General features: G+C 37.4%; 1 protein-coding gene across 2 annotated transcripts in view; it reads right to left on the reverse strand.

Moving 5' to 3' along the window:
- CYRIA (CYFIP related Rac1 interactor A) overlaps positions 1-27,743 on the reverse strand; it is a 60,322-nt gene that overhangs the window by 16,140 nt on the left and 16,439 nt on the right. Inside the window, exons 2-4 of one of the 2 annotated variants that reach the window (XM_074153147.1) lie at positions 26,291-26,341; positions 24,401-24,469; positions 5,827-5,906 (exon numbers count right to left, since the gene is read on the reverse strand). In XM_074153147.1, coding sequence (XP_074009248.1) covers positions 5,827-5,896 — 70 coding nt within the window. In that variant the 5' untranslated portion in view covers positions 5,897-5,906; positions 24,401-24,469; positions 26,291-26,341. Of the gene's footprint in view, positions 1-5,564; positions 5,639-5,826; positions 5,907-24,400; positions 24,470-26,290; positions 26,342-27,743 lie in introns of those variants that run through there. The other variant, XM_074153146.1, reaches the window with a different exon arrangement.

A 27,743-nucleotide genomic window follows, 5' to 3' on the forward strand; every position in this document is an offset into this window, starting at 1 on the left:
TCAGCTCCGCTGCAGACACGGAGTGAACACACTCTCTCCAAGTGAGCTATAGCTTCTCACTTAGGGGACTCTCTTCAGCGTGGGAGACGAGAGTTTAATCTCCCCCAGGCTGGATACAGACTACATCTCCAGCCCTGCTGCCTGTGGAGCAAGGGTATTAATTAATATCCTACTACGCAAAAACTGGGAAGTCGCTCTGCTGCCAGATATGTTCTAATAATAGACACTTTTAATCACACATGAACAATGATCACGGAAAATTTCATCAATCTTTCTGGAGATGGGGGGGGACATCCTGGAAAATAAGTGTCCTTGATTCTTGCCGGAGGTGGGATTAAATTACGATCAGGTAACGAGCCTACCCAGCTAACATTTAGGAAAAAAGGACACCTGCTCAGGTTAAGGTTAGAGAATCCGGTCTTATAAAAACTATTTGTAGCTGAAGAGAGGACAAGACTGAAGGTGTCACTTAAGGACATCTCCTCCCAATAACCTATAAGCTTTAGTCTTTTAGGTTCAAAACAATTTGTTGTTACCTCAACCTTCAAATTATTTCCAAGAATTCATGTGGAATTATCTGTTTACTTTGCCTGAAAAAGGCTCTCTATGGGCAGAAGTAATTTGACAATAGATTTTCTGAAAAAAAGAGCACTTGTAAGCTGCTATGGAAAGAGCCTCAAATACCCAGAATTCATTTACCTGTGACTAACTTACACAAGGTAAATATCTAAAGACAAAAAGGTTCCTGAACTGACAAAATCCATTTCAAGACAATTTGCCCTGTGGCTCATGAAATCCTGAAATCCACAAACTCTCAAGACTTGCCATGCACTCACTCTTCCTAACATTATTTTTGAGTTGAAAACTACAAAGGAATTAAGACAAAGTGGTATATTGTAAAATCCAATAAGTAATAGTTTGAATAAGAATAACCACACCCAGATACAAGTGTAAAACAGCAATACAGTTCGCTTTCCAGGAATGAAGGGATTCTTTATGTAAAGCTTTCAGTCAACCTTAAAAAAAAGAGTATTTTGGTTGAATGCATATAGCTTGCATTTCACCTCAAAGAAAAAGCTTTCTTCACCAGCACAGGAGAACACTATTCTCCATACCACGCGCTGAAGTTACCACAGTTCCCATTTGTCCCTCTTTGCTTTCAAGGCTGGACTGAATGGATCTTCAAATCGCTTCTTGCACAGATGCAGAGTAACTGCCTAACTCCGAAATGATTCCCGGAGAGCAGACAGAACCGCTTTTGCTGTACAACATTAACTGAAATTAATGCTGGATTCAAGCTCTTTCAAGTATGACCACAGAGTTATGAAACCTGGTTCCCAGTTTGGAATCAAGAATAATGCCAGTAAAAAGGTGTCATAAGAATTGCAGCAGATGACACAGATAAGGCGGAGGCAGAAAAGGGGGGGCAAAGAGATGATTTTAAACAATTTTTTTTTTTCAGCCTAAATAAAAAAGAAAAGTTCTTTAAAGAAAAAAATGGAAGGCGAAATTTTGAAACATACTAATTTCTTTTTCTTCCATGATTCTTTCCTACTTTCAAATACAGCACCAGACAGAATTTGAATTAGGTGAGAAAACATTTTTTTAAAGTGTTTCTGTTTTTATCCGTCCATTTTCAAACCTCAAGAATTGCACAGAAGACATTTATTGCAGGGACTATGGCTAATTTCAAAAAGAACAAGTTGGTGAAAAGCACGTAAGGGAAAAGTGAGAATGCAACTGATGAAAAGTAACTTAACAGCATTTTTCAAAAGATGCAATACAAGATACCCTCTTCAAAGTTTTTATCAAAAGGAGAACAGTAATTCACAAGAAAATAACCATGGTGTCATCCACATCACCCTGATGTGAGTGGAAGAGTATTTAGTAGGTGGGGGAGAGAGATAAGTGGTAGTTTGGTGCGGTTTTTTTTGAACAGCTAGTTCTTAGCAAGTTCATTTTCCCACACAGCTATCTGTACTGGGTTTGGACAGCAAGATTTCGGTAGCAGGGGAGCTACAGGGGTGGTTTCTGTGAGAAGCTGACAGAAGCTCTCCCCATGTCCGATAAAGCCAATGCCAGCCGGCTCCAAGACAGACCCACCGCTGGCCAAGGTGGAGCCCTTCATCAACAGTGGTGGCAGATCTGTGATAACATAGTTAAGAAGGGGAAAAAACCTGCTGCAGAGCAGCAGATGGGAGAGAGGAGTGAGAATATGTGAGAGCAACAACTCTGCAGACACCAAGGTCAGCGAAGAAGGAGGAGGAGAAGATGCTCAAGGTGCCGGAGCAGCCCATGGAGGACCCCATGCCAGAGCATGTGGATGCCTGAAGAACGCTGTGACTCTGCAGGAAGCCCACGCTGAAGCAGGCTCCTGGCAGGACCTGTAGTCCATGGAGAGAGGAGCTTACGCTGGATCAGGTTTGCTGGCAGGACTTGTAACCCCGTGGGGGACCCATGCTGGAGCAGTCTGTTCCTGAAGGATTGCAATCCATGGAAGGGAATCACACTGAAGCAGTTCCTGGAGAACTGCACGCCATGGAAGGACTCGTTCCAGAAGTTGGTGGAGGACTGTCTCCTGTGGGAGGGACCCCAGGCTGGAGCAGGGGAAGAGGGTGAGGAGTCCTCCCCCTGAGGAGGAAGGAGCATCAGAGACAACGTTTGATGAACTGAGCACAACTCCCATTCCTCATCCCCTTGTGCTGCTCAGGGAAAGAAGGGAGACAAAATCAGGAGTGAAGCTGATCCTGGGAAGAAAGGGGGGGTGGGGGGAAGGTGGTTTAAGATTTGTTCCTATTTCTCATAATCCTACTCTGATTTGATTGTTAATAAATTGAATTAATTTTTCCCACGTCAAGTCTGTTTTGCCCATGACAGTAACCGCTGAATGATCTCTCCCTGCCCTTATCTCAACCCATGAACCTTTCATTTTATTTTATTTTCTCTCCCCTGCCCAGCAGAGGAGGGGAGTGATGGAGCAGCTTTGGTGAGCACCTGGTGTCCAGCCAGGGTCAACCCACCACAGTATCATACATGATGGGTGCAACCATGTGTTTGTACATTTCAATTCTAGCTTAAGTGTACGCGACTATGTTGCAAAGCATCAACCATGGGATGACAGCACAGATTAAATCTACTGTAAAATGAATCTAACACCTTAATGTTCTTTTCCCACTTCTTTGTATAAACACTTGTATTACTTTTGACCAACATTAGCCGATAAAGCCTCTGATTTTCGAGGCATGGAGACAGATTGTATATTCTACTCCTGCATAAGAGGAAAAAGGTTGTCTCCGTTTTTTTAAGCAGTATTTGTGTGGCACATTGTACACACAGCAGGAAGAAGCATGTCCTACACCCTCCCTTCAGGTCCAATACATACTAAATGAAAAGCAGCACAAAAAATACCAGGGCAGCAGTATACAAAAAATCTGTAAACATTTCAGAAGTAGCGCTGACAGCTTTACTTTGAGATTTCAGCTTTTGGCTAATGAAAAGTACACAAAAAACTAGAAAGCAATATCCTGATGCAAACAACGAAATACAGTAAACACATCAACTCGACGTACCCTTCGTCCTCTGAATGGCCAACTGTGGTGGCCATTCATGCATGAACTCAAACTGAAAACTAAGCCCATAGAACATCTCAAGTCCAGCGAACACGCGAACAGGCTCTTACCTATCTCCACTAACCAAGAGTGTCCTTTTACTCCATACGACATCTAATTAAAGGAGACCAAACCACAAAATTACAGGTGTCTTCAGTCACATCCCTCTGACACAATACAGATTTCATGCCATAAACCCCTCCAAGACTTTATTTCACAAGCAAAACATTTTAACCTGTCACTCGGGAGTATCAATTTCATCACTGAAATTTGGAGATGATAGTTTTGTTCCTCTCTAGCTCGATGTGCCTGACTAGCGTGTGATGTACTTGCACTAACCACCGGTCACCTCCCGTGGGAGAGGGAGCTTCACCCCTCTCACTTCTTGGCAATGCACTTTTGGAAAAAAAAAACAAACAACCAACCTTCACTGCCAAAGCTTTAATAAAACAGATATCTTCCCCTTTCACCACCCCTTCCGCTCCGCCAAGGCTTCCTACTGCCAGACCACCTGTTTCCTGCCAAGGCTGCAGCCTGGGTCAGGAGAACTTTCTTACCATCCAGGACACGATTGGAATGATTAAACCTGGGAGCTCAGAGCAGCTGAAAACGTTCACAATAGCTTGGCAAAGACACAGAGCACTACCAAAGCCCTCGAAAGGTTGATAGGAAAAAAAAAAATAATAATTATGTGCTGGTTTGGATAAAGGTTTGACATCCTGGGTTTACAATGAAATTCTCAAATTGTATAGACAGAAGAGAAAAAGGGATACAGGGGTTGCAGTACCTTCTCCTAAACCAAATTAATCAATTAACTTTTTTTCATCATTTAAAACTGATTCTTCATAATGAGGTAAATAAGATCTACATAAGAAGATTAAGATATGAGCAAAGTTATAGTCTTACACTCTAGCTCTCATCCAAGAAAGCATGTTTGAACAATTTCATGAGATTTAAGTATGCATTTAAATGACTTTTTGAACCAGTACTTCAGAGTGTGTACACCCATACAGTCTAATATCGTGCCAGTAACTTCTTTTTCAGAAAAAAAGAATTCAGGAATTAATGATTCAAGAGAACTATTTCAAGGTGATAAAATGTGTGTCTAATCACATGAAACTCTCTTAAACCATGGTTCAAAACAAAGTTATTTTAAAAGCACTGGCTTCTCTCAAAACTTTTTGCTGTTTATTCATTTATTATTTTTTAGAATAAAGGTATTAAGAGACAAAACAACACACGCTGTTAGCATTTTAAATAAAAAGCATTTCACGTAAGCAGTGAAGTAAGATTAAACCCATGTTTGGTTTGATGACCAGTTTTCAAGACAATGTCTAGAAGTACATGCAGAGAAACTGTAACCATCAAAAGCGAAACAGCTTGATTCAGATATAGATGTGACAAGGAAATTAGAATGCGAAACACTGTTTTGCAAACTGATAACCATGCAATTAAGAGAGATGCAATCAAGCACATACACTTTGAACACTTCACTACTTCTTAGAAACTATAATAATCCCAGTTAAATCACCACCGAACCAGGCAAAAGTAGTGCCACCTCCACTGCTTATCTTTTTTCAGCTTTATTTTTTATTATTTCCAATATATATTTCCATTCAAGGAATTAACATAGAGGGGGTTTTTTGAACCTGATTTGTTAAATAAAGCTGAGATGAAGTTCATCCATATGTAAATTTAACAATGGCTCATAAATGTTTTGAAACTAATTCAAGGTAAGGTTTGACTTGCATGTCTATCATTCTGCCCCCTTCTCTGCTGAGAATGAATTTAAATAATTTTGTATGGTTTTATAACTATCAAAAAGCAATATTCAACCGAAGTGTAATTTGATTTGTTTGCAAATCCCTTTTGAATTGCTTTATGATGCGTAAGCGCATGCAGTTTATTAAGAAATAATAAGCAAAGAAGGCAAGCCAGGCAAGAAGCTTTGCTCACTTTCAAAGTCAAGGAAAAAATTTGGCCCCTGATCAAGCTCTGTGCAAGTGAGAACTTTTAAAAGATTTCCCATTTGGTTCCTGAAAAATAGAAAAGGAAGAGAAAAGGAGTCCTGAGTGAACAAATGATTTTAGAGACAAGGACTTGGACAGATTGGTTGTGCTGGAAAATATACACTGCAAGGAATCAGATTTTAAGTTTTTCCTCAGTTCGCTCTTAAGTCAGGGAAAAGATTCTCTCATTGTCTTGTAATTGAACTTACTTTCAAAATCCAGGAAAAAATGTGGATAGTTTTCAATTTCCCTGGTAAGGACCTTAAGAAGATTACCCATCCCAGCAAACCTAGTAAATGCAACAAAATCGTAAACAGTTATATACGTAAACTTAGAATACTACAACTAAGAGCTTGACACAGTCTGCATCATATATTAAACATTATGGCAAGTTCTGGACCATGAGAAACATTCTGGTGGTCAATTCTGTGATATTTATGCATGGCGACAGAGAGTGTAAGACCTTGGATGAATACAGAAATAATTCTATTCAGCAAACTGGAAATTAAATATCAGTATAATATCACAAAGTACAGACAGATATTTATGAGTTTATTACTTAGCAAGAGAAACAAACTCAGAACAGTATCTGTATTTGTAAATCCTCTATATTGCTGGACTCAAGATTACTGAATACCATTCCAGTGTATAAAAAGAGGTCTTAATCGTCGACTTGGGTTCTTTAGCATAAATCCATCTCATTTCATGAAAATAACTCAATTTAAGAAAAAAAATATCTAATTGCTTCTAATCAGTAAGGCTTTATAAAATATGGCTATAAAAATCTATCAGAAAGAAAAGCTAAAAAGCTTGCTCCTTTTAATTTTTAAAAGTTTATGTATGCAATTTTGAAAACAGAAAAAAAAAAAAGAAAAGAAAAAAAGAAAAAGAAGGAAGAAAAAAAGGGAAGTACAAACTCCGCCTTTTTATCTTTTATTCCTATCTTTTAACATCTTGGAAATCTTCTCAAGTCATGAAAAACTCCCCAAAGTGAACAATGCTCTAAAAAGTAAGTCTCTGTGGAAGGCAAAAAGGAAGGTCATATGAAGAAAAGTTTTTTTTATCAGTACAGTCCTTGGAAGAGACATTCTAAAACTATGTAAAAGTATAGCTTTCTTGGGCAAAAAAACTTTTCTTAGCAGACAGAAAAATTAAACCATGAAAAGCACATATAAGGATAAAGACGTCTGCCTGGAAGGCTATAGAAATATGTAATTTTAGATTTAAAACTCAGATTGAAAACTGATTTTTGCCTCAAAGATAAATATTCTCAGTACTCTAAACTGTGCCTCTTGGGGCTCACATCTGATGCCCATTTATTTTTCAGTTTAACTCTTTTCCCACATAAGAAATCAGACTACAAAAAAATTATTCTAAGCATGTACATGGATGATGCTCCTTATGAGGAGACAAAGGTTTTTTCAAATTTTCCCCCAAGCATTACACAAGAAAAAGTATCATCAAGCCTAATTTCTATATGCATATAAGTGATATACTGTATAGCAGGAAAACCTAGGAAGGTAATGTAAGGCTTGGAGATTTCTAAGTCATTCCATAAATGATAGAAATTTAATCAACAATCCTTTCAGAGCATGCAGCTTCACGTATCCAGGTTTTTGTTAAACAAATGGCTTTGCTTTGCCTTAAATACTTCTTAAAAATTTTCTCTCCAGAACAAATCCAGTGAGCAGACTGTCAAGCCCTTTACAATTAGCAATATCTTGCATATACAACACTGAAACACGAAGAAACATTCTCCATTATTCATAAACTTACATACATTTATATGCAGGAAAAAAAATTTACAGTTTTACTTTCAGAACAAGATCTGCATTGTATTAACTGAGTCTGACTTTCTGATTAGCCTACGAAGGGGAAAAACATGCAACCAAAGCAAAATACTTTTTATACAGCATTAAAACGTGTATCTTCAACAATTTAACATTTTCATCATGCTGGTATAATACATTTTATCAGCATCATGTAGGAGGGACAAGATAATGTGCATACACTTATTTCCCTTTTCATAACCTTGAAAGAAACAATGTATATTATTATGAAGTACTATCACAATCTAAATTACTGACTCGGTTTGGATTCTTTGCTTTCAACTCATTTTAAGCCGTATCTTACCTCATTGCCTTCAATCTTCAGAGAATATCCAACCATTTCTTCTGCTGCCAAAGTTAGCACTGCAGCCCGAGACTTGATAGCATCCTTCGAACAGCGAGAAAGCTGCTCCCTTTGCCAAAAACCCGAGGATATGAGCCCGCATTTGCATTGAGTAGCTTGAGGTCATGTGCCCAAGCTCCGGTTTCTGAGCCTTCTTACAGAAGTACCGCACACCAGGGCTCTGGAGATTTCTCAGTATTTTTCCTGAACTTTTACTGCATTTCTTAGCCTTTTTTTTCATTTTATTCCCCTTCTCCTTCAATGCCTGTGTAGACACTGATTCAGCTATTTAGGTCACGAGTATGAAACAAGAACCCTGCCACAAACTTTATACCCGTTTTCACGGTATTTCAGCCTGCGTTTTTCCAGTGATCTCGAAAGCACTGATTTGACACCAGCTATTTCCAATGTACATCAAGCCAAAAACCAGTGATATTCAACATCAGCATCTAGAAGATACGGTTCAGGCAGCTGCTAAACACACTTCTTTATGATTTCAAATAATTCCTTTATGGTTCCCATAAAAAACCCCCACACCTAAAAAGAAGATCTATTCCAAGAAACTTTCACTTTAAACTATAACTCATCATTTAACGCAAAGTTTTAAACTTCATATTAAAAGGTCAACCTTCACCTTAATGAAAGTGCTAATAAACATAATTCTTTGTCCCAAATTGAATTATTTTATCCTGTATAGCTTGCTGCTTCCCAGTACTTGAATCTTCCAAACTGTTTTTCCCTGAAAACTCTAATAACGTATTCCAAACCTCAGGAACTGCAAGTCACTTTCAGGATAACTTTTAATGAGACTTCAAACTAACGAACGAGATAAATTCTGAGGAGGTCAGCAGATATACTCTGGTTGCAACAGAAATGCAAATAACAGCTGACATACAGAAGCAAGTTAGAAAGGTTTAACTTAAGAGCATAAAATTCCATTTCATTAAACTGGAAAGCATTTTATTTCACTTACTGTTAAATCAGTTTAAATGTTGAAATGAGACTCAATGCATAGATAAAAATATTGCCGTTGCAGTACTCCTAAATGATAGCAGCTTCTCTTAAGGGATCTCCAAGTCCCTTAAAATTCCAACTTTTAACAGTATGCTTCAGAAATGATGACATGTTGACATGACAATGATGTTCGCATTTTCGTGTTTTCTACTGTTTTCCAAACCATTAAAGATTATTACATAAGTATATAGAAAGTACTTTTTAGGCTACTGTTGACAGTTTAAAGCTCATTACTCGATTTTTGATGCTCAACATTTAATTAGTGGCACACAGACATAAATAAACTGTAAAAACAGTAATGAACAAGAAGGTACATTTAGCATTTTATATACCATTATCCAGTAGCATATTTAAAAATGCTGAGCCTTGAAAAAAATAACACAGGCTGGATTTTTAACACATCGCTTTGTTCCTAAAATTTAATTACTTTAGTTTTGACATTCCAGAGGCATTATCTAGGATGGGAAGATAACTTCCTTCTCCTCCATTAAACCAATCAGTTTATTTCTGAATTGTAAGAAATCAAATACTACCCCCCCAGCCAAATCAAAATGCAACCCTTCAAATCTGCCATGGATTGTACATACATATAGTGAAAATATACTGAAAGATATATTTCTTATATACTGAAATCTAGTTTTGAAAATTTAGTAAATATTCACAAACTGGGTATTATCAACTAAATATTGCATGTCCAAAGCTAAGTATCATGTTATTTAACTCTTCTTTAAAATCTTTGTTTACACGCTGTTTTAAGCGATTACATAAATTTGAAGTGTGGAGTTCTGTAACGTAGTTTTGGCTATAGTACTATATAAATTGCTAGCAAAGTACTAATTTATTTCTCCTTCCTTTACAAGGCTAATTTAATCTGTACCAACCCAAAACCATCCCCGTCACTGTAGCTACACTGAAAGTTTAACAGACAGACAAAGCATTTAAACTTTGTGTCAGTGAAAAAGGAGACATTCACCAGCTCAACCCTTTGCTGCTCATTAGTGGTCCTTTGCCAAATACTATTTCCTAAATGCGCCCACTTACATAAACAGAGTCCAATCAGCTTTTGTCAAAATGAGCTGAATCAGAGAATACCTACATTTAGATCATCCTAAAGGAGGGATTCTTTATCAGGGAGTGTAGCAATAGGAAAAGGGGCAATGGTTTTAAACTGAAAGAAGGGAGATTTAGATTGGATATTACGAAGAAATTCTTTACTGTGAGGGTGGTGAGACACTGGAACAGGTTTCCCAGAGAAGTTGTGGATGCCCCATCCCTGGGGGTGTTCAAGGTCAGGCTGGATGGGGCTTTGAGTAACCCGGTCTAGTGGAACGTGTCTCTGCCCATGGCAGGAACAAGATGATCTTTAAGGTCCCTTCCAACCCAAACCATTCTATGATTCTATGATCCTAATGAAGTGAGGCTGGGAGTGTTCTCATGAGCACCTCCATTGGGAGTTTAAGGAGTAACAGAGACTCCCAAGTTCAAGAGTGACAACGAATGATGAGAAACTTCTAATGGCACATCTACATGGGAAGAGACAAGCATCCATTCTACAGTCTGAGGGAACTGTATTGTACTAAACCTATTAGCATCATTAAAGCAGTAGAACTACCTTACTGAATGATTAACTGTGGTTCCAAAAAACCATCAGTATCTGAACCCAAGATGATCTCTCAGATCAAAGGCACAATTCTAAATTGTTGTGACATTCACCTACAAAATTTGTTGAAGTTCTTGTAAGGAAATAGCAGAAGTGCAAGACACAGAAAACTGTTTCATTTTATTAACAAATCAACCAAAAAATGAATAAAGATTAAAAAACGCAGAAATTTCTTAACAATGATAATCTACTTCTGAAGGAAGCCTCGGGTTTTTTTTTGGGAGAAGGAGGAAGATATAACAGATAATTTTTAATTGCATTTGCCTGCTCTATTACTAACGTTTTTGCTTTTTTCTTGTTCTTCTCTTTCTTCTATGAACTAAACATTAAAGCTGCCTAATCTCTTCAAGTATTTGTGTAAGACTAGCTCTAAGAAAATTGGAATGCTGGAGTGCTTGGAGTCATCCACAGAGTGAAGGTACAGGCAGAAACTGGAGCACTTTCACAGGGGTTCCCCACACACACATCCCCTACTTATCCCTCTCACCATCAGCATGGGAATTGAGTTCTGCAAGGGTCAGGCAACAGAATGGACATTACCATAGGTAAGAAACTGGGAATGCTATTGCTGCGAGAAGTGCAGTGCTGGAGACAGGACCAGTCAAGCATTTTGATTCCTGTTCACAGCAATGCCATCATTGCAGTTAGCTGGGGTTATCCAGATCCCAAAACAGCAACAACAGCTCTGTCATTCTGTGCAGATGTTTGTCTGAACTATTCTTAAAGCTTTTCAAAAAGCTCTTTAAGTTCAATCATGATAGTTCATGTTTTATTATACCTGACCAATCGCACTGCCCTTCTCTGCAACCTCTCCAAGGGGTCCAAATTCCAATGGGTCACTCAACAGTGCTCCAAATGCATCTGAGTATGGTGCCAAATACATATAAGGAATTGTGTCTTGCAGAAAACTGTGCTTTACACGTCCCTTAAAGATTATTTGCATAGGCTTATTTTATCAATTGCTTTCCTTTCTACATTTTGGCAATTCATTAGTCCTGGTTATATATAGTACATTATATTTTTCCCCATCAAATTCCACATTGTGGGTTTTTTTTTTTTAATCATCTCTCCAATTTTCTTATAGTTAAGAATATTTTCATGGATATGGTAGAATCATTATCTTCAGTTGTTTTAATGGTAAATCTTTAAATTTTATAAACTGTAGTTGCAATGATTAAGAGAAATATAACAACTGATGTTTAATAGTCTCACTTTTGCAAATGGATGTTAGTTTTGAAAAGCGGTATTACTCCTCTGCGGACTTTACTTTAGAAATAAGCATGAGACTGTATCATTATATTAAGAAAAAAAAAAAAAAGGAAAAATAGTCATATATTTGTGTTTGAGATGCTAATTGCAAAAAACTACCAAGGATACTTCACAGTGAAGTACCTACAGTATTCTCTATAAAGCATGATAAGGGAAAAAACACACCCAAATTCTTTTCAGAGGGCAAGATATATTCATTTTCCAGAAAAAAAAAATCAAATTATCACCAACATTGGCCTCCAAATACTACATTTATAAGATTTTCATAACAAGTAACATACTCGCATAACATACACCAAGAAGCAACCTACACACACAAGTGAAGAAACACCAGTGCCACACGTTCCTTACGCAGGTGAAGCACAAACAGACTTAAAACACTCCAACAAAACTCAAACCCCAAAAACAGACATAAAGAAGTGAAAGTGGAATAAGAGAAGAAAGTTGCTCAAGGTGAAAGTAACCCAAGATAAAAGAATCCTTTCTGCTTTGAACAATTATTTTATTACAACTCCTAGATAAGCAACACGTCAAGCCAAGAGCTTTTGCTGTTAACTGATATGCAGATTGCAGGACACAATTAAAACCTACAAAAAAGGTGAGGCAAGCCAAAGGGAGTTAATAGATGGTTTGTAATGGCAAATACATTTTTCACTAATCTTAAATCTTTAAAAGAGCTGCCCAACAATATTAGTACCTGTAGCCCTCAGGGTTAAAGATCCTGGCTCATGATTTGCCTAAAATCAAAAGGTTTAAAAAAAAAAAAAAAAAAAAAAAAAAAAAAAGATCACCTCAGATGAACTTATAATTTATTCAAGGGGGGGATTTTTCTACATGCCAACCCTCACACCTGAACATGCTTTGAACAGAACTCCTATATATATATTTTCAAAGTGCAGAAAGTCACAAGAGCCATCATAAAAGTATGAAAACCAGGCAACCAAATTATCTGGATTCTGATTCACAGGTCATAATAAACAAAAAACCAAACCCCAACAAAAAAATACAGAATGGAAGTAAATTAAGTAATTAGAATAAAATTATATTTGAAATTAAGAAAACACTGTTGCGCTTTGATCCTTCCACCTGAGTGTACAGTAACTACAGTAACCTCATTTGCACAGGGCACAGATGTTTATACACAAAACAGGGACACAATTTCCCTGCACAGGATAGATGGAGCCTCCATCTGTTGATCCTGTCAGGTAAGCAAAGCAGGATACTGGTGTTTACCAAACTGATAGATGGGAGAGAAACAGAAACTTTTAACAGAAACAGAACAGGTTTGGCTACTTTAAGTGTTTCTTCCTTCAAAACAAAACCACTTCATTTTTTTTCCAGGTGGAGTTTGACATAGTTCTTCCAAACTCTTGTGAAAGAGGAGCAGCCACATTGTCCTCTTCCGCTTAAAATTTCCTCATCTGTGTCTTCTCTCAGCCAAAATCATAGTGAAAAAGGATATAAACCATCTTAGAACACACTCAATTTTGGAAATCTAAGGATTTGGGCATTTGAAAAGGTATCCAATTTCAACATTTGTGAATATATTGAGTGAAAAGTCTATTCGAGAACATATATATTCTTTGATACAGAATCAGAAACGGGAGACTCGGGTGAAAAATCAGGACAAGAACAAAAATGTTTCTACTCCTTTCTGCCTGTTAATGACTGCCAATTATTCAGGCTTCTGACGATGCCACACGGAGTTATTTTGTACTATGCCCACAGAAAATCCAATGCAAGTGTCTGAAAAAACAAGTTGAAACCCATCACATTCCAGTCCTTCGCACAACTCTGGTAAAGACTCCTCAGAGTGGTTTTATTTTCAAGTTATTTTTTGTGCCGTTGATAATGGTAATAAATCTTTGCACGTTAACTTTGTTCTTTATCTATTTTACTTCTCTTTTTAATACATAAATGCCAAAACCAGTACATCTAATCTCAGTCAAGCCAGACATAAATCCTACAGTGACTGGATTTCTTATTGCATATTTGCTAGTGATCTGCTCTGAATGTATCAGTACAAAGGACATAATGCATTTTGCCAGCTAAATTTGTATTTCTGGTTTGGAGGGTAATAATCTATATGAAGTGGATCTGAAGTAGTCTTTACAAGGAATCTTTTCTGGAAAAGGGGAGAGAAGTCAAACAGTATCTTAAAATACTAAGCAGAAAATTAATACTGATCAGAGAAACATACTGACATTACTGGAATTGAGACAGCTGTGGCTGAGTATTTGTATCAATAGCTCAAGATTTGAGGAACTAAAGATGAAACATGGATCTTTGTAGGGATTAGTTGCTATTACTCTAAAATAGTTCCATTTGTATAATAGTGGTCTTATTTAATATCTCATTACACAAAATAAGAAAACTTGCCGGCCAATTTGCATTACAATGCTGTTGATTGAAATAGCAAGAGTTCCACTAGGAGAAAAAAAATATTCAAAAATTAAATAAGCTGGAGAATAATATATATATATTTTTTTTTTTTTTAATTTAAAATTTCCGGAGAAGGTAAAAGAAAAACTTCCCATGTGTCTCTGGGTGAGCATAAAGGAGGAAAGAACAGGTATCATCCCCAGACAGCAATGTGATAGACCACCTAATCCTAAGTAAGTAGTAAAGATGGTTTTGCTGAACTACAGAGGCATCTGAGTGACAGAATTGGGCAAGAAGCCTGAGGAGGGTTAACTGACCCTCCCCGTACAAACTCCTGGAGTGATAAATGTTCTTTCTAGAACACAGAGGAGTTTGCAGAGGAATGGCTATTTTAGACTTGTTTGATACTTACGGGGAGAATTAACTGAATATAAGGATGGAAATACAGGAGAAATTAATTAAAAACAGCAGAGGCTGCTAAACAAGGAGAAAACAGCAAACTAAAGATCATGATTTAAAAAAAAAAAAAAAGCAGTTTCAGTAATCCCAGGTATATGGAAGAATTGGTCTCTTGGAAAGTTGATTTAAGGGGCAAGGGAGTGCAAGAGACTCAACAGTATAAAATACTGAGGTTATTCCAATGGACAAAGTAGATAAAATGGAGACTTAGAAATCAATATGCCTGTATAAGCATACAGAAGAACTGAAGGAAGCAAAGAAATATGTAATAGAGGGAGATTTGACAAATGACTGGAGATGAGAAAAGAGAAAATACTGCAACATTAAAAATCTGAAAAAGTAGTTGTCAGTGGTTTATTGGCAAAAGGGGATGGTATTTTTAAACAGTATCTGGTATCTGTTGTATAGATCTGGTTTTGTTCAATACTTTTAATTAGTGACAGAGAAGAAAATAACCTTTTGAGGTACGCACTAAGCTAGAAGGGAATTAAAATATTATGGAAAATGGGATCACAATTTAAAATCACTTTGATAAACTGGAGATACTAACCAGAAGAAATTCAGTAAACAGAAATGTAAAATAGTCCACTCAAGGGAAAAAACCAAATCAATCCCACAAATGCAGATGGACTGGTTAGCAGAAAGACTGGGAAAGAAAAATTAATAATTTTACTGGACTATAAATTAAACATAAAGCGGTAAGAAAGTTGCTAAACTCTGGAGTTTTTCAAAGACTGCTCTCACATTCAAATTAAAGGTCGAGGGGACTGAATATTGAGCAAGAAGAAGTCTAATCTGTAAGTATGCAGGAGTTACAGGAAAGTATAAGTTTCAATAAAACTCCTCCTTTTTTTTTAATTAGCTTTGTGTCATTTTTTAATCCTTTCTGATATTATTTTATTAACTCCTATTCTTTCACATTAGACACTCAATTCATTAAGATGTACAGGGGTAGATTGGGACCATGGCATTTTTCTGGAAAACAGCCTGGCTTGAAAATTGCATTTATTTAATAGGCAAGCACATTAGCCTTCTTAATGATGTGAACATAAAGAGATTCTTAATTTTGCATTGTGCCTAATACTTTAAAGAAGCACATCCCCTAGTAAACCTATTTTCATATAATGTGTTTTGTTTACACAGAATGCCAAATAAGCTTTTGTGCCCCAACATGAGCTGCTAAAAAGCCACTGCAACTTTTTGTGGTATGTTAACAAGTCTGATATTTGCCTAAGATGACAAATAAGGAAGAAAAACTGGGGACCGTACTGAATTAAAACCATCCTTTTAATTAAAAATTAGATTTCTTGTAAGTGTAAATGAAAATTAAAATAACATACTGACCCTGTCAGGCTCCGCAGTAATTAATTCAAATCACTACTGGAAGCTATTCCTAATTTAGCAATGAAATTTGCACAATAACTTTTTAAGAAGCCAATAAAATTGATGCACAGTAGTGACTTTATGTGCCACTCCTGCTTTGCTATAAAATCTAATTTTAGCTAATTGACAAACTCAGGTGGCCATGAATCACAAGCCCCTTTATGACACAAGTTTGCTGCCTTCCCCTTTACAAGACGCAGGAGCCTACGGAGGCCCCCTTACACGAAGAAAACAGAGAGTTCTTCCACCCTGTGAGCAAAGCTAAAGGAAAAACCTAAAACTCAAACCTCGCGGAGCAGCCCTTGGTCCCGTGGGAGTGGCCGGAGGGGGCGTGGCCTGGGTGGGAGTGGCTGGAGGGGGCGTGGCCTGGGTGGGAGTGGCCGGAGGGGGCGTGGCCTGGAGGGCAGCCCTGGGCAGAGCAGGGCAGGGGCGCCCCCTGCTGCCACTCGGCCGCCCCTGATTTTGACTCAAAGCACAGGAAAATTCAGGCTCTGAATCAAAACTGACTAATTTGTCCAAAATGCTTACTGCCTGCACGCCTCAGCAAAGGTGGTAAGGCCACGACTGGACCTAATAATGAGTTTATATTTGCACTCAACCACCAGCACCACCTCACTGCGCGCATCAACCCAGACCTTTGCAGGGACTAGAAACTCCAGCATCCGTGGGTGAGTTTCCCCTCCACCCTTACTTTTCTAAATCAAGCCAAACTAATCCAGATAATATTTTAATAACCACACTTCAGCATGAGCAACACTATTAAAAAAAAATTGTATCGCTTTCCTTTCCCTCCCACTTAAACCCAGAATTTAAAAGAAACTGTGACTGTAAATTTGCATCCAAAATTATGAAAACCACCATTTCTACTGGAACATAAACCAGTGTAGCGGTAACTGGGCCTAACAGCAAGTGAAGTCCTGGGGTGGTGAGCATTCCTGGCAGGGCATCCCAGTCTCGCATCTAACGCATGCTATGTCAGCCCCTGGCAGCAGTCCTGCTTCCTCCATATAAACAGAAATACCATTTTTATTCACCCTTTTCCAAGAGTTTTCGATTAGCATTATTTCTTTTCAAGTGAAGAAGCAGCTGAAAGAAGGAAGAAATCTTGTTTTCCTTTTGTAGTTTCTGACTAAACCCCAGATACTCAGGATGAGATACACTGGCTTTAAAATGCCAATTATCTGCAAACAAAAACGGAGCGAGGTAGTTACATTCAATATTTTCTTACCTCCTCTGTTGAGTACTCCTGTTTAAAAAGGCAAATCAAGCCTTTTAGAACTAGAAACTATAGAAAATGCACTATATTTCGGTTTAGAGCAAACTTTGAGTTCTGTTTTTACATCAAAAAAAAGGATCTAACAGCCTTATTGGTTTGACTTTTAGTTGCACCCAACTCCCCATTCACACTTCAATAGAGGTGACAGAAGTCAAATGTGAAAGAAATAACGCCCTCATAAAAACATCATTCATTACTTTCTAACAAAAATTCAAATTATAAACAACTATTTAAACAGTTCACTTAAAAATATTTTAAGAAACAGCCACGTAACTTGTAAAAAAATTTGAATTGTGTAAAAATTATGCAGGCACACAAATGTACATTATATATGTACATATACACATGTACACAGAGAGCTGCAAAGTAGCATCTTTAACCAAGAACTACAAAATAGTTGCTTATTACAGGAAAAAAAAAAAAAAGGATAAATCAAGATTAAAACTGTAACACTAAGAGCAATCAAGATTAAAATCACCACCTTAACTAAACTCTCTGTTTGCTGACTCAAAGCCATCTGCTCTAGGTGTCTGGAGACACAGGCAGCTGTACAACAGCACGGTGTACAGAGTTAGGGGGAGGAAAAACACCCATGTGACTTCAGCACTAATGGGGTCTTAAAACGCGGGTTCCTCTCAGCTCATGACTTGGATGGTGTGAGTTCTCTGGAGGATGGGATGGGGCAGAAAAGCCCCCTCAATTATTCCCAATTTCACGATGAACAAATGGAAGATAAACATTTTCTGAAAAAAATGTGTAATATTCATCATTAATAAAACCATTTCATAATACAGCACTGAAACATAGCTGGAAATTGAATTATGTTTTCTTCCTTCTCCTCTGAGCCAATCATTATGTTAGTTGCAGTTTATTCAACTGACTTCCTAATAAAAACTGTGTAACTGAAAACTTCAGAAAAGCCTGAGAGACTGAGTAAAAAAAAATGCTCAATGACTGAAGATTATGGTGGTTGATGGGAAAAAAAGAGTTCAAAGAACAGTTTAAAGACTGGACAGGAATGGAAAGACCTAAATCAATATATCTTTCAACAGTGCAAAAAACCTTTCCGATGAAAAAAGCCTTTAAACTGCAGAGGACAGTACTCTTTCATTATAGAATGGGGTTTTTTTTTGATACACTGATATTAGAAGAAAAATATACATATATAGAAGGTATAAACTATATATACGCACATATACAATGGTCTCAGATAAAATGTTTGAATTTTTATATATTTAAATTTTATATCAAAGTTATTAATACTACCATCCAAATTACTTAGCAAAGAAAAGCCCTTGAATAATATATTCAAGAAGTAATAATCGTAAATGTCAGTGGTGGAATAGATATTTAGCGTCTATCTCACCTTTTTGATAATCCAAAACAGAATTACTTGAAGTCTACAAAAGTCCAACTGGAACAGGGCCCGGACCAGTCCTATACTCCCCTTCTTGTGTATGCCCTTCACAACACCACCCAAGAAAAGGCACTGACTACTTCCCATCAGGTTCTCTTGAATTCAGTTCTTGAAGAACTGGCTTGTTCTGGTTCAGAGTTTGCCCAGGCATCGATCTTCCAACCCTAAGTGCTAAAACCGAGCATTGCCTAAACCACCAAAATTATCACATACTGCCAATTACATTTCATTAACCTAAAGAACCAGTGCAAGAAGACCAAGATTGTTGTTTAATCTTTCCAATCAAATTAAATATGCAAATAAAAAGATCCTTGTTTTCCTATAAGAAGTTTAAAATTCTGTAATAAAAGATTCCTACATTCTAATATCATCCATGAACTGAATTGGTAATCATAAACTTCCCGAAATGGAACTGATAACAAAAGGTTCTCTCAAAACATGCTACAATCAGCATATTTTAGCCAGGAGGAAAACTCCAATATAAGTCAAGATAGCTGTCTGCCACCTCATTTGGTTTGGAAAAAAGGCTGCAGTTAAGGCTGTTATCCACTAAGTGGCATTATCACCTCAAACACCTAAATTTGACAAAAAATAATCGTAGTACAGTGCCTTTTTTTCTTCTACAGACAAACTGATAGAAAAAACATTTCCTTTGGATGATTCATTTTATTGTCAAAAATTTGGGCATCATTCCAGACAGTCAAATGTACTACTAAACCGGTATTACCAATTTACTTTTCAAATCAAGACATTTGTAAATATTTAGCAGAATGGTCAGGTTAGAAATAAAACTATCATGCCAGGCACCTTAAACAAAGCAATCAAAATATCAGAGTAGTATGAGCTCAAATCAGACACATAAAGGTATAATAAAGTATTTTAAAAGTAGCTGGAGCTTTAGAAGTGCTGTACATCAACAATTCTAGTATTTCCTGTTGTGAAGTATGAAAGTACCAAATGCCACACCAGGTATTCACTTTAGATAAAACACTTAAAAAGAAATTAAATGCAATAGATTAGATAAACTGATGTTACCTGATGCAAGAAGGTATTAAAAAAATTACAATAATTGGGAAAGCAAAAAGTGTTACATTTTACTGATTAGTAAAGGATTAGTTTTCAAAAGGTTAATTAAGGATTAATGACTGTAAATATAGTTTCCTGGTGTTTACAGGAAAAAAAGCATTTAGGAACAGTATAAATACAAAAAAAAAGTATTAGAACAGAACTCTCATTACAAAATATTTCCCCCCCCCATTCCTGTTGTTTGTGACTGGTCTTTTATCGCTGTCAATTTGTACATAAATAAACAGCTATTGAAAATAAAGCTGGGAAAAAATAAATCAGTATCACTGTATACAAAGAGTATAGGAAAATAAAATGAGCAACTACTTCTGTCTCTCTGCCTCTTCAAAGCATATATTTTAAGCTTGTGAAATGTCCTACACATGCACTCAAAATTCTAAGCATACTTCAATGCTAGAAGGATCAAGACATTCCTTTTTTTTGTGTGTGATTTTTTTTTTCCCCCCTCGCTGGCCACAGAGGAATTACATTAGGACATAGTCCTTTTTCCCTACATCCGCCTACGACAAACATTTGGTGCAAGTCAGCGACTCCAAAACCAAATTGTTTACAATTAACTCAAAAAGCCATTAAAAAAAATCGTTTCTTTGTTCCAGTTGGAAAGAGAGACAGCCAGATGTGTGGCTTGTTGATCTTGCTCTTTGCTGACCTCTGAGTGTAGGAAGAACTGCAGCTGAGGAAGGAAGTCAGCAAGTTGTTTTAATGAAGGTGAATGTAGCAAAAAAAGATGTTTGCAGTCTTCTTTCATGAAAGAAAAATCTCTTTGAAAGAGCTTTTATTAAAAAATAGATATTACAGAGCCTTACTTTTCACAATTGGTGAAAAATTATAGCCTTTGTTTCAGGAGAAGTCAATAGTCTGCAGGTTTTGTTACTTCTGAAAAATTCTACCCTTTATTTCAAGAACTTCATGAAGTTTCACTGCCGTAAATTAGCAAACACCTCATCACTAACACCTGCTGGGAGACCATCTTCCTTTAAGGACGCAAAATGTAGGAAAAGCATTTTGATTTTAGGCTCTGACTGAGTCACAGTCCATCACTACACACCAAAATCAGGTCTAAAGCTGAATTCCAGATTGAGAGTGTGCCCATTTCTTTGGAAAACACATCTGGCCAACAACGCAAGGCAACAAACTATAGTTACGGCTGTACCTTTCTTCACACTTCTCCATGAAACAAGTTTATGCATTTTATCTGTAAAACACCTGGTAATGAATTAACTAGCAGTCCGGGCCGAAAATTTCATTACATGGTACAGAACACGCCTGCCTGTACAACATGTTCTGTGAGCATAAAAAAGAACACTCTCAAAGACTGCAGAGAAACAGACGTGAAACATTATCATTGTCATCATATCTGTGATCATCTTGTTTCTGAACTTTGAATTATTTTCTAAAAAACGTCTGAAATGCATTCTGAAGTTCTACAACCACACTGCTCTTCATTTTTCCAAAAGCAGCTCAAAAGTTAGTAAAAGTTACCGTATTTGAGGTGATACCCAAAGACACATTTGCGTGTGAAATACAGATTCACTCCAGAGATCCAGCTTTAGATATTAATTCTGGCATCTAAGCATGAATCCAGACTCCTTAGCGAAGCTTTCCCAAATGCACTCCAGGCACGCAATTTAATTGCCAGAATTAGTTTAAATGTTTGATGTTGCTCTCCCTGCGTTGCTATCTTCATCTTAACAGTTCATGCTAGTTTTGGTAGAAAATGATGCCTAATTCTCATCAACTATTTTGAAAATATACTTATTATCCAAAGACCTGAGTAATACCATCATAGTTGATCTTTCAACTTATGTTCATTATGATATTAGTTAATTAAGAAACTTTCCTATGTATTCTTAGAAAAGAGGAAACTGAAAATGAAAACTAGTTTACTTTCTTCACACCCCATGTTCTCCTGCCCCCTAAGGGCATTTAAAAAATAACATTAATAGATCACTATACACGTGCATATGTACACACAACACCATTTCTGCAAACGGTTATACAAATACTTAAACTGATTAAGAAAATTCAAATTCTGGAGAACTAAAACAATATTTCATGTCATACTTTTCAAAACAGATATAAGGGATATTGGTCATTTAAAAAACAGCCTAAGAGATTCCATCTTTCTCTCTGCACTACGAGAAATTTAAAAGCTTATCATGTAAGACATTCAGTACAGCTCAAACAGCTCACAGCTATGAGCACAGAGAATTGCTTCTGCTGCATTAGTATTTAGAAATTATTATTGGCTTGGCATTGTCACAAGAAGATTTGATTTTCAGAACCTTTTATTTTAGAAAAAAAATGTTTAGATGCTCCTATGGTCCATATTTTGTCAAAGTCTTCTGAAAGAATCAATCTTTAAATATGCCTTTAATTACCTTAAAGGCTTCATTTTGAAAAAATAATTTGTCTTAACATCTGTAAAAGTTCTCTATTAGTAAACAGGTAGGACTTCAAAAATTTATCAGGTAAAAAAAGACTAAAATATTTCCCTACCAGCTGCAGTTCTTACCAATGGAATTAATAAAAGCAGTGAACTACACTGTAGTAATATTAACTTTCTACAGACTAAGTTTAAAAGAATCCATAATTTAGCAAACCTCTACTTCCTCTTTTTACACTCCTTGTTTCTCATCACTTCCTCTTTCTTCTCACGTTAAGAGTGTTCCTCTCCGTTCCTATCATTTTTCCCTCTATCTTTTCACTCAACTTGTCCTGTCTCTAAGGTCTCCTGTCAGCTCATCTCAGCCCTCCCCAATAGGGTGGATAAGGCCATCCAGAGCACTATATTTAAGATCCTCCCCAGCTCAAAAAGATCTTTCTTCACTAAAAAAGTAGAATGGGCCCTAAGTTTTAATTGTAATGGGATTTTTAAAAAAATTATTAAATTCAATGTCATATACATAATTCCTATTTTAAATTCCATTCAACTGTAAAAAAATAGAAGATTAGAAGGCCTTTTAAGGGAGAAAATAAAGTGAAAAAATAAAACAGACAAAGCAGCTTCACTGGTTAAGTATACAGTCCTTACAAGTATCCCATCATTAGTTTATAAGGCAGAGAAGAATAATTTCCTACACTGCAGAAACTGTCAAAGCTATGGTTTAATCTTTATAAGTCTTTCCTTCCACCCCTCACACCCACTTTCTCCCTTGGACCTTCTCCTGGATGGTTCATTCACCCGCCCAGCGAAACAAAACAGGACTATTGCTGGCTTTCAACCACGCCGGTTTGACATTCACCAAATCCTTTGTGCCCTTAAATTAATGCATCTCTACACCTTCCAAACTCCTCTGCAGGTGCCTTTACTTCTTTTGAACAACCATCCACATGATTAGCAAGCACCTTTACTTTGTAGACTGCCACTTAGATCCCTGGGCTCACTTGGGTACTGCAAGCCTGCTGTGATAGAAAGCCAGTCTGGCTGCTGCTAAGTTGGGCTTGTTTCTACCTGAAAAAAAAATTGAAGATTTTTGTGGTCATTTGCCCACAACATCGCTTGTTGGATGCCTCTCACGGCAGCTGAATTAGTGACAGCATTCACTGTTACTAACGTAGGGTTAGCTTAAAAAGCCCTCTTCATACTTGATAGCTTCTATCTCTTTGAGAAACCACTGGATGAAAGCTACCATCTCACACGGCCTTACTTCCCACAATACAGTACAATATTATTCCCTTTCAGATTTTAAGTGTTACATGCTGCAGTCGCCCAGCAGAAATGTCACGTCTGCTTCACGTTTCCCAGCAGTCCAGAAAGGGCTGGCAAACAGGAACGTGTTTGGGTCAGAACCACTGGAACCGTTGTCTGTGACTTGTAGCCTTGGAGCTCTGCTGCAACGCTGACCACAAGTTGGCCACATGTCAAGTGTGACACTGCGATTTCCCTTCTGTTCCCTATAATCTATGTGGTAAACATGAGTGGCCAAATTGGCACAACCTCCAGTATTTCACTATGAGGAAGAAGGTAATCCTCAATGACAAATATTCATGTAATCCCATCTACAGATCAAAACCTTCCAGCTCTTCTCTATCACTCTCTGCTTCCTCCTCAGATATTGAAGTCTGCAGCTGTTCACAACCCCTTCGTAGTCTTCCTCATGTATCAAACCTTTCCCCGGAGCAGACAGAAGAGAGATGTTTAAAGCCAATACCATAATTTGTTGTTGCAAGTACAGGCACCAGTTCCCTTGTGCCGACACCAGTGCTTGTTTGAGTCCATGGTGAGCTCATGCAGAGGTCAAAACTGACAGAAAACTAATCCTCCAAGAAGTCTTTGCAATCCTATAGATTTTCAACAGCAAATTCCCTAAACCAGCACATCCCAGATGAATACAGGTGTTGATGCAAGAGACAGGGCAGACCGAACTGAACCACCACTTTGAATGGCAACAAGCTAATCAAATAACTACATACTCGATCATAAATTTAAATGCCGTAAATAGATCATGCAGAGCTGCTGGTGTGGCTTCTCTCAAGAAATACAAAAAATATAGGACAACTGAACTGTTATTATTTAAAATCTCAAATAACAATGGACTCATTCAACAAAGACATAAACACTCTACACAAAGTAAAGTCCATCATATTGCACTCTTTAGCTTTCTCACAAATCATGTCTAAAAGAAAGTGGATACTTAATACAAACACTTGGTTATGTCTTACCTTGAAATACAGTGGTTCCAATTCACATTCAAATATCCAAAGAGTTGATGCTAAACATTCAACATCCGTCTGTCACGAAAAACATTCAAGATTACACTTGGAATCCCTGTGCTTTTTCCTCTCGCAATTTTCAGATGAAACTTTCTGTTTTAAACAGGAAATATCCAGATTATATCCATGGAAAACTGAAATTATTCTTTTAAAAGTGAAATCTGGAACTTGCAGAACCTTTTAAAGTAATATCATTCAAAAATGCTGCCAGGTTGAAATGATCAGGTACTTAAACTGAATTTTTATCCCATATAATTCTGCAGAACAGATTCAATTTAATTTCGATTTTATAATGAGCTCTTGCCAAGACTGGTACAGCCAAAGGAAAATAATGTTCACTGGTACTGGTATTCATTATATTAAGAATTAAAAGAAACAGTAATGAAATAATGAAAATGCAAACCCATATCCAAAACATTTAGCATTTATGGTAATAGCTAGATTTATTTAAAACAATATTTACACTGAAAGAGGTCTGGCTAAAGCAGTCCAATCTTTTGAAACTACCAAAATAAAGAATGTAATTTAAATGCCTAACAGTGATCATTTCATTCTGAAAGTGTTGGGCGGGGAGGGGGAAAGCTGAGAGAAAAAAAAGGGGGACCAGGTCCTTCATAAGGATTTTTAGGGACAGCCATTCTCAAGGTCTGGCTCTTATGTCACTTTTTCAACTCTCTAGATAAAAGAACTTATAGCAACATAAGTTTGCTCCCAGAACAAAGATGAAGTCAACTTAAGGAAAAGAAATCTGCCACAGAAAAGCTTGGAAGTGAAACTTCCTTTCCAACCATAACCTCAACAATGCTAATATAACTCCACAAACACTCTTCTTCCCAAATATTCTGGTTCACTATCCTCACGACTACGGAAAAACAGAGGTCAAGTCATCAGGTCATAAATCAGCCGAATTAAGTTTTGGCTTTGAAAAACACATGGTTGTATTTCTGCAGCTATATTTATAAAGACATGACTAAAACCTGCTTCTTATCTAATGGTGGATTTTTATTCATTTAATTTACAAATAATTAGAGTGCTTGATCACGGCCTAAAGAGGAATTATCTTTTGAAACTCAGGGGTGGTGTGGTGCAGACTTACTTTTTTTTTTTGTATAAAAATACATTCCTTACTGCAAATTATAACAATTCATTATAAAAGCAGATGAAATTAAATCAGAATGTAACACTAATTTTTCAAGTAGAGCACCCACATAGGGAACTAATTAGGAATAGCTCCTCTGTGTAAACAAACCTTTGTACCAATTAGTAGCTGGTCAAGTCAGGGAACTCCCTTTCTCTAGGGGAAAAAAGTCTATTTTCAGCATTGCTTTATTTTGCTGCTGTCTGCAAATTCTCTTCAGTTCTGTAGCAGTGGAGGGTGTTTAAAACTTATATTTCAGAGACTTTGATGGGAAGCTGGTCAAGATTGGAGAAAAAAAAAAAAAAGGCAGCAGAAGGCCTAAAAAAAATTACAGAATTGGGACTTCAAAAGAGATGAGAACAAATCCCATTCTCTGCCTAGGCCAATTCTATCCCAAGGGTTTACATAAACCAGAACAATAACAGTGAAATGATTCAAAACAAACAGTGGAGTAAATGAAAAAAGTACATGGGAAAAAGAATTCTCAGTTGTTGTTCTATAATAAGAAAAGCAAACAAATAAAAACCTCAAGGCGAGAATATTATGCCCAGATAGCATTTTGAAAGCGTCAGGTGCAACAATAAAACTACGTAACAGGACGCCATTCAAGGGAGGCTGAGTATTCATTTATCATTTATGATGTTTGAATCTGCTAGACAGCTGTTCTGTGCAAGACAGAAAGCACTGGAGTCGACTCTTACCTTGCTGAAGATGATCCAGAGCCTTCCCGATACTTAGACAGAGGCTGCAATCTGTGGATTTTAAAATTTGTTTAGAAGATTTGTTATTAACGAAACTGCTTTAATTACTAAGTAAAAATTAGAAAAGTTACTTAAATGCCTTCAAAACATAGTCATTTCCTTTTTTTTTTTTTTTTTTTTTTAAAGGCAATGAGTACTGCTGCAAGGTATCTTGTGTTATGCCCAGAGCAAAAGGCCAATTAATCCCACAGGACAGGGCATCAGGATAGTGAACTACTGTCACCATGTTTAGGACGCTTAGTTAACTCTGGAGAGTGATGCAGGAAAAGAAGCCGGGAAGGAGGCGTTAGAGAATGTTCAAAGCAGGAACACCTCGGGACAGGGAAAGGACTGGAAACCCCTCACAGAACTCCAAAACCCACCATTTCCTAGAGTAGTGATGTAGTAAGAGACAACTACTGACCCTCCAAGCCCTACTGGGTTGCAAAAAACGGCTCTAGATACCATTGGTTTCTACACCATTTACTGGTTGAAGGTTTATGAAAACATGACGTGCCCCTGTTGGAACGGGTCCAGAAGAGGGCCATGAAGATGGTCAGAGGGCTGGAGCGCCTCTCCTATGAGGACAGGCTGAGAGAGTTGGGGTTGTTCAGCCTGGAGAAGAGAAAGCTCCGGGGAGATCTTGCTGAGGCCTTCTAGTACCTAAAGGGGGCCTACAGGAGAGATGGGGAAGGTCTCTTTACAAGGGAGTGTAGTGACAGGATGAGGTGTAATGGTTTAATACTGGAAGAGGGGAGATTTAGATTAGATATTAAGAAGAAATTCTTTACTGTGAGGGTGGTGAGACACTGGAACAGGTTGCCCAGAGAAGTTCTGGATGCCCCATCCCTGGAAGTGTTCAAGGCCAGGCTGGATGGGGCTTTGAGCAACCTGCTCTAGTGGGAGGTGTCCCTGCCCATGGCAGGAGGGCTGGAACTCAATGATATTTAAGGTCCCTTCCAACTTGAAACATTCTACGACCCCTTCCTCTTGACCCAACAACAAAAAAAATGACAAGTCTGAAGGACTCAGGAATGCCAGCACTAATTAAATGAGCATCTGTGCAAAAGTTTCAAAGAGGGTATTGCACTTATCAGACCACATTAACACCCAATCTACTAAAGGTTTAGGTATTTTCCAAGCTTCATGTAATTAATGTTAACTGGAAAGAGTGGTTAAGCAACAAAGCAGCAAAGTTCACATTAAACACAAATTTTTTACTAGGAATGAGAGAAAGTGAAGATCCACAGCATGGATGAAAATGATGAGAAAGGATTACAGGTGGGAAGAGGAGACCGGAAAGAACAGAAACAGAAACAATGCAGGTAAAGAAAGAGGCCTGTGAAATTAAGATAATTGGAATTTATCTTTGAAAGGGCAAGTCTAGCACAGACTATCCTGACATAACATCAGC

This window comes from Numenius arquata, chromosome 9, assembly GCF_964106895.1.
Source record: "Numenius arquata chromosome 9, bNumArq3.hap1.1, whole genome shotgun sequence".
Taxonomy (NCBI): domain Eukaryota; kingdom Metazoa; phylum Chordata; class Aves; order Charadriiformes; family Scolopacidae; genus Numenius; species Numenius arquata.